This window comes from Microtus ochrogaster, chromosome 16 (genome assembly GCF_000317375.1).
Source record: "Microtus ochrogaster isolate Prairie Vole_2 chromosome 16, MicOch1.0, whole genome shotgun sequence".
Lineage (NCBI taxonomy): Eukaryota > Metazoa > Chordata > Mammalia > Rodentia > Cricetidae > Microtus > Microtus ochrogaster.
The window spans coordinates 22,155,834-22,164,334 of NC_022018.1; the positions used below are offsets into that span (position 1 = coordinate 22,155,834).

Here is an 8,501-nt window from a genome sequence, read left to right on the forward strand (position 1 = left end):
TCAGTCCAGTCATTTAGGCAAAAGTTACAAACCACCTTAGCAAGTGATGGGAGGGGAAGGACAGTCAAAGGACAACCTTCTCAGCCATGATCTCTAGTGAGATCACTACAGGTCCCGGAGCCAGAAACTAAGAAAACAGAAATAACAGCTTATGTTGTATTCAAGAAAAAAAACCTGTAAGCTGTATTTGTTACATGCTAGTCACTAACATGAGGCAATATTGTTTCTTCATAAAAACTACACATATTCTACATGCAACACAGTGACAAAATCAGTGCTGGGTAATGGCAGCAACACAAGGCACAACCCCTCATGTGCTGCTAGTAGGGTTATGTACTGGGACACCATGCCAGAGAGCAGCTTGGCTGTACACAGACAAATTAAATATGTGTTTAAGCTCCACGATTCTGCTTCAGTCCTTGTCTGTGGCTAAGAAGGAGCTGAGAACAGCCAAGCTGTCCACTATAACAAGGACACTAAAATACAGGAATGCCAATTTGAATTTAGCCAATTCAAAGAAAAAAAAACACGCATGGATCTTAACAGTATGCAATAAGATAAAGATTACACAACACGGTTATCACGTTATCTGTGCATAAAAACTGCGGTCTTTAAAGAGCGCCATAGCAAGTGAAAGGACACACATCAAACATTTCAATGATGATTTCTAGCGGCGGGAAGTACAGACACGTAAGTGAATGAGAAAAAGAAAAACAGAGACCTAAACCAACAAAGCGCCTTCAACGACACTGTGCTGGAACCCTGCTCCCGAGGAGGAAGAGACGCGGGAAACAGCCTGGGCTGGGGTAGAGATTACCTCTAATTCTTCAATGGTGGTGTTTTCTTCATGAACTTTCAAGTCATTCTGTGTGTCCTCCTCCCCAGGTTCCTGACCACCCACAATCTCATTCAAGTACTGCTGGTCAATCTTGTCCAAAGCTGCTTTCAGATCATTCCTTAAGCCCTACAGAAGGTGAGAACCAGAAGAGCGCCTGTCAGGAAACGTCACTGGGTGTGATCTGTGATCTTCCACTGATATCAAGTACAATCCAAGCTGAGACGCGGCTCAGTCAGCAGAGTGCTTGCCTAGCATGCACAAAGCTCCCCAGTACCCTAGACACGAGTCATGACAGGTAGAAGCAGGAGGACCAGATGAGTCTTGAACAGCCTGGGCTACATGAGAACTTGTCTCAACTTCCCCTCCCAAATCTCACCCTGAAAAGTACACTGCATGTTAAGAGCTTGTCAAAACTAGGGACTCAAACAAATCAATGCAATATACTGACACTAGTATCACTCAAAAGTTAATTATGATAAACATATTTAAAACAATGTATTTTAAAACAGCATTATCCAGTCTAATGCTAGAAAAAATGAAAACATACATGAGTTACAAATCTAAAAATTTGTATCATTAATGCACTATGTTCTAATAACAAAGCTCCCCCCCTCCCCTGTAGCTACTCCCCACTCCATCTCCTCTATGGAGGACAGCAGGCCCTCAGAAGACAACAGCCAAACAGGACAGGGCAAAAAGCAAAGAGAGAGGGCAAAGACCCTCTCATGTGGAGGCTAGAAGGGGCCCAAGGGAAGGGAGGAGTCCCAGGAACAGGCAAAGAAGTCGGAGATCCACCCGCTCCCACTGCGGTGGATCCCCACAAAAACACCAAGCAAGAGTCCACTGTGTCAATCCATTCTCTCGTTTGTTTTGAAGAATGATGCTAGTTTACTTGAAGCACAATTTCAGAACAATGGCATGCTTGTATTACTATGCAATATTTATTTGAAGATTCTTGTAATTTGTTTTTTGCAACCTTATAATGGCTTTAATAAGAAAAATTATTGATTGAGCCTCATATTTTTAGTGATTTTATTGTTCGAATAATGCACACAGGTTTGTTTCTTAATGTAAGAAAAAGACAGCTTTTATCACGATATATTAAAATAATTTCTACTTTGGTCCCACAAATGTTTTAAATATTTGATTTTATACTACACAAGAATCATCTTCATCTAAGACAAGCTGAGAACAATTTGTTTCGCCGTGTACACACCCTTTGTTAATGGTAGATTTTGGTGTAAGAATTCACAGGTGAGCAGAAAAGAAAATTCATAAATACTTCAGTGAAATGCCATTGGGCATGTAGTTCCTTCCTTTGGCTCATTCCCCAGACCGTCTTCCATAGGATGACACTAACTGGATGCTGTATGAAGTACTGTTTATACCTGTTGAATTTCTACCTTCTCAAATTGTGGATGGGTCAATCACGAAAATCTTATAATTTACTATGTTATAAAGTATGAGTGAATAAGCAACTCGATTTTTAATTATTACAATGTAGCCAAAATATAAGACTGTTAAATTAATCTTAATCTATTAGTTTATCACATAGTTTTTCATATAACACAGGACAGAAAGTTTGCTAGAATTAATGAATAATAAATCATAATTTTGATATTTAATTTATTTATTAATTTTTGAACTCCTAGACATTATTGGAAGAATACTATAATTCAGAGCAAGTACAAATGTGCTTTATATTTTGGCGGAGGAGATTAAACAAGAGGAATAGAAAACAGTATATACCATTAGTACTTCAAGTAAGATAAACCTTGCTAGCTGTTTAGTTTAATTTTATAAGTGGTACTACTATGTTTCATTGTCTTGTCAGTGCATGCAGGATATTTAACAATTTCACCCAAATATCACATTGCATTTATTTGCTAATATTTTGTTTGGGTTGCTGGTATGCATGACATTTTATAATGAGGTTTAATGCATGCTTATACTGAAGTATATATAGAAACATACATGGTTACCCGCCTATTACTTTGAGAATTAGAAATATCAACATTCAGTGTGCTCTTATAGCATTGCTATTTTTTAAAAATACAAATTATATTGCTGTATCAACAAAAACAAGAATTTTGTATCATTTAAAATATAAATTATTCTAAGAAAAGACAGACAGACGGACGGACACTGGGTCTCATTAGAAGTCCCCAATCCATTTTACCATGTCCTATACACGTCAAACCTCATTTCAACTACTCTTGAACTCCTTTACATCAATGGAATAAACCTGCTGTCTCTTTAAACTTAGGCTCTAAACTTGTTTCTATCAAAGTATCAAGTTCCACATCCAGTGTATTTCCTGGCTTGGGTATTTAACTAAAAAGAGAAAGGGGTCGGCTCCTTAAGCACTGGCTGTGAGGTGAGAACGGAAGATGCCATGCGGTAGTGGCTGAGAACAAAAGTGATTGGTTCAGACCTATGCTGTGTGTGAGTCATCAGAACTTACTTTTATTAGCTGCAACATTTGTAAACTAGGAATAATTCCTCCCACTATATAGACTCCTTACAAGAAGTAGTTGTTGCTTTTTTTATTTAACTTTACAGTGTGCTAGGACTGTTCCCAAAGCCTTGCAAAATACAAAGTTCCTTCAAAGAGTTAATAAATGCACAGTGTAATTTCATCAGCTACTGTAGCACGGTAAGAACCTGAAAGATGTCAGACTCTTAAGGTTGTTATACTAGACGTGTCGGAACATTTCCTACCACCATCTCATCAACACAGAGAAACACTCAATGCTATTACTTTTAATTTAGCAAACACTGACTACTTGCTCTATGTAATGTACAGGACCAGGTTCCAAATGGTTACCTCATTTAATTCTCAAAACACCCCGGTGAGCCGGAGGTCCCACTGTCTCTGTTTCAGAAGCAGGACTGGAAAAGGTTAGAAGACTTGCCGCTGGTCCACAGCTAACCACTCCACTTCAGGAATAGAATCCATACCCTTATCCCTATCTGCCGTCCTCAACCTTCACAAGTGAGGCCTCAGCCACAAATACAAAAACAGAACAGCCCCTGACCTCCAGGATGGGCTACGCATGCACAGAACTCTGGCATCAGTGAAATACACTACGTGTGCCAGCAGAGATTTATTGTAGGAACACAGAGAAGGAGCAACTAATTCTGATGGGGACTGCGGATAAGTTAAAAAAAAAAAAAGGAGGGAATTCTTGCATTGTGTCTAGAAGAACAGAGGACTATCTCCAGACACATTTTGGAGAGAGCCTCAGCAAGCACATCATTATAGACACAGAAGTCTACAAACATCCCAGGGACTGAGTACCACAGGGCTGATTGGCACTGCTAGGATGCACCACAGAAAGTGGTGTGGAAAGGAGGAAAGCAGACAGGAAGCACAAACTAGCAAACAAAACACGTGGAACAAGACCACCAGCCGGCCCCAGCTACCCCACTGCTCTGACTGAGACTCCAAGCCAGCAACCACTTCTATCTGAAGTCACTTCTGTCATGAAGACCTTAGGCAAGGGTCCGCCTAGCCTAGCCCATGAATTGTCAGAACTGAGTTTGTCTAGTGTCATTAAAGTTATAAATAACCAGGAAAGACTTGATATTAATAATTGCTTCACAGCACCAAGTTTTGGGACAGTCTGTTACACAGCCACAAACAACCACATACCTTTCAGTAATTAACAGTTAGTGAATAAAACATTAACGAAGCCCCAGAAGAGCTGAACAAGCACAACCCTAACTGACACGTGTAGACCCAAACAGCCAAAGCAAAGCCGCATCCTTTCAGGAGCCCACAGAAGAGAGCAGATGCTGAGCACAAGCATGGCCACAGCCTCCATGTAAAATCTACTACAACGGCTACTTCTAGAGGAAGACACAGAGCATCTCTTCAAGTCCTTGGCATATACAAAGAATTCTCAAACAGAACACAAAACCAACAACCATAAGAAAAATTTAAAAATTACATTTCAAAAAACAGTCAACTGTGACTTCATCAAAATTTAAAACTTCTGCTCAGCAACACTTCATTAAAAACATAAGTAATGCACAGGCTAGGAAGAAATAACTCCAAAGGGCTTATACACAGCACATATAAGCAACTCCTCATTAATAAAAAGACATTAGCCAGGTGGTGGTGGCTCATGCCTTGAAACCCAGCACTCATCTACAAGCTAGTTCCAGGAGTCAGGACCATCTTACAGAGAAACCTGTCTCAAAAAACCAAAAGACGGATGGATGATGGATGGATGGATGGATGGATGGATGGATGGATGGATGGATGATAAACCAAATAAATAGATGTTGATAAAAGACAAATAATTCAATTAAAAACTGAACAAGGGGATTTAATAAACCTGTGACGGTTAATCTTGTTGATGGACTTTATGGAAACAAATCTCTGAGTACAGCTATGATTATCTAGACTGGGTTAAGTGAGGCTGGAACCCACACAGCCCATGGCCTGTGGTCCCAAACAGAACAAAGAAAAAGAGGCAAACACCAGCACAGCACACATCCCTCTGTTCCTGACTGTGTGTGCAATGTGACCGATGGCCTCCTGCCCAACTGAACTATATCCCTCGAAAGTGCCACCAAAATAATTAACCTTAAGCTGCTTGTGTTAGGCGCTATGTCATAGTAATGACACAGCACAGACACTGTACAAAGGAAGGTAAGTATGAAAAGATTCTCATTCATCTTCAGTCACTAGGGACATGAGATTTTACACACACGAGAGGATGGGGAACAATACCATACGCTGATCTTCAGAAATGCCTGGCACTTCTTACACAGCACACGTTCAGTCTCACCATTGAGTAACGCTGCTTGTAGCTAGGACTAGTACTGAGAGGGGGAGAGCTCTCACCCCTCCACGAGTCACTGCATGTGCATCAGGGTAGTTCTATTCACAGCAGCCCAAAGCTAAAAATGAGCACCCATAACTAAGCATAACTGTCCTCCAAAGCAAACATAGCACTTTAAAAAAGTCATGCAGAGCAAAAGAAACTAGATAGCCACTGTTGGGTCTCTCCATATGAAACACTAAAAATGAAAATACAAAAGCAGGAAGCAAAACTCAATTCACGGTATCTTAATTCAGAAAGGTCCTGCCTGTGAGCAGAGACGGGACACAGGCATTGGGTGATAAATATATTCTTTATCCTTATATGCTCACTTGTATTTGTTAAAATAGACCGAATGCAATGCTTAAGTTACACTTCCCTTAAAAACAGTTATTTCAGCAGCACTAAGCAGACACTATTTCCTCCTATTCGCCTTCAATAGTGCGGTCAGTCAGATCTCACTCTGCCACAGCTCCCGCAGTACCGCCCATACCCACACTGTTCCCATACTCGCCTACGATAACACAATCCGTTGAAGCCCATCTACTCCAGCTTACGTGGTGCCGTTCTGTCTGTAGCTTTGACTTCTCACCTTGTTAACTTCAGGTGTAAGAATCTCTATCTTTCTTAAACGTTGGAAAGCATCATAATCGGTTTCTCCAAACAGTCTAATTGGTTCTCCTCTTTCTCTCAGTCTTCTGATGACCTATGAAAATACACAAAGGAGACTTCAAAGAGGGAAAAAATTAAACTTCTCAAAACAATTTGCATATACGTATCTTAAAATGAAATCTAAGTTTATAAGTATATATAATTACCCAAATAAATGTTTCTAAGTGAAATATAAAGTCCTTCAATTTTTTAAAATGTATTTGCGAGGGCGGACAACCATGAAGCATGTGCAGAGGACTCAGTTCTCTCTGTCCACCGCGTGGGTCCCAAGGAACCAACTGAGGCTGTGAGGCTCCACAAGCAAGCACGCTCAGAGTCAGTACGACAGTTCCAAGATCCCTCAAGCAAATTTTAATCATCTATCTCATAACAGATATTTGTGAATGAAAGGGGAAAATACTTTAAATAAAACACTATTTTGACTCAAATATCCCATATTTATTTTATAAAAAAATTCCTATCAAGTCGTCTGACATATGAATGTATAATGCAAATCTAAAGCAAGCCCTTAATATAAGCATCCAGTTTATACAGACACACAGACACCCATACACTTGTCAGAACATAGCATAAAGGACACACTGTTGGCCCTCAACTCATGTGATTATGACTGCTTAGGCCATTCTAAAAGCATGTGTGGATACATACTTTAGTGTTCAAATACTATTTTGAAATATAGATTGTTTAAAAAAGCAAAAATCTGGTCAGGTGGTGGCGCACACCTTTAATCCCAGCACTTGGGATCCAAGGCAGAGGCAGGCGGATCTCTGTGAGTTCCGGGCTAGCATGATCTACAGGAGCTAGTGCCAGGACAGACTCCAAAGCTACACAGAAACCCTGTGTCAAAAAACAAAAACAAAAAAGCAAAAATCTGTATTTGTTTTTCCAGGATTTATACAACAGACATGCTGTATGTTATAATGACACTTTAAGCAACAAGCAGTTTAGGTCCTGTCTTAGGTAGGGGAATATGCGCAGGAGGTCAGTCACAAAAGAAAAACACGACAATGGGGGGAGGACAGTAAGAGCAGAATAAGGGTAGGCACTGCGATCCCACAGTCAAACTCAGATCCTGTCCTCACGTGAGAAATGACTTGTGATTACAACGGCCACATGTAATACAGTATGGGAACTATGTCAGATCTTGACCTGGCTGATAGCTACATGGGTTTTGTTTTGTAATTAGTCAATACACTGCATATACACATATTCTATGCTTTGAGTAAATATTTCACTTAAAAACAAGAAACAAAATATGCAATCAGGAAAATAAAGGTTTATCTAAATTAAAAAATAAAATAAAAATCATGAAGAACTTTATCTGGATAAACTTTCAAATCTCCTCTAGCTTTCATATGGTAGCTTCAAGAGTCAGGCTACACTTCCTCGAAGGCCTCCTTCCTTCTCTGTGGTGTCCATCCTAAGCACGTGAATGAGGACTGAAATATAACCTCCCAGTGCACATTCGCCTTCCTCACTGCCTTTCCATTCAGCCCTAACCACAATTAGACACAAAAACACGCACACATATTTATAAGGCATCACAAAAATGAAAGATCACTGAGTCAGAAATTTAAAGAACCTAAAATATAAAAAAAATTGAGTTTACATTACACCATTACCAAATGGAAACTATTAACAACAAAGCAAGCAACTATAAAATATGCAATACTTACGACATCTATTTAAGTAGGGAATTCCCATCTATCTGGAATTATATGACAGTAGTTATGCCTAAAGGCAGAGAATAAACTATCTGTCCTCAAAAAATGTATAAGAATTCTATCATTCTAGAGACAGAGACCCACATTGGAGCACTGGACTGAGCTCCCAAGGTCCTAATGAGGAGCAGAAGGAGGGAGAACATGGCAAGGAAGTCAGGACCGCGAGGGGTGCACCCACCCACTGAGACAGTGGGGCTGATCTACTGGGAGCTCACCAAGGCCAGCTGGACTGGGACTGAAAACACATGGGAAAAAACCAGACTCTCTGAATATGGTGGACAATGAGGGATGATGAGAAGCTAAGGACAATGGCACTGGGTTTTGATCCTACTGCATGTACTGGCTTTGTGGGAGCCTAGCCTGTTTGGATGCTCACCTTCCTAGACCTGGATGGAGGGGGGAGGGCCTTGGACTGCCCACAGGGCAGGGAACCCT

The 8,501-nt window shown here is 40.4% G+C and overlaps 1 protein-coding gene across 2 annotated transcripts in view; it reads right to left on the reverse strand.

Annotated features, from left to right (window-relative positions):
* Nucleotides 1-8,501, reverse strand: part of Prpf18 (pre-mRNA processing factor 18) — a 33,354-nt gene that overhangs the window by 17,547 nt on the left and 7,306 nt on the right. For both annotated transcript variants that reach the window (XM_005354847.3, XM_026783067.1), the window contains 2 exons: nt 6,263-6,376; nt 818-964 (listed from right to left, as the gene is read on the reverse strand). In XM_005354847.3, coding sequence (XP_005354904.1) covers nt 818-964; nt 6,263-6,376 — 261 coding nt within the window. The remainder of the gene's footprint in view (nt 1-817; nt 965-6,262; nt 6,377-8,501) is intronic.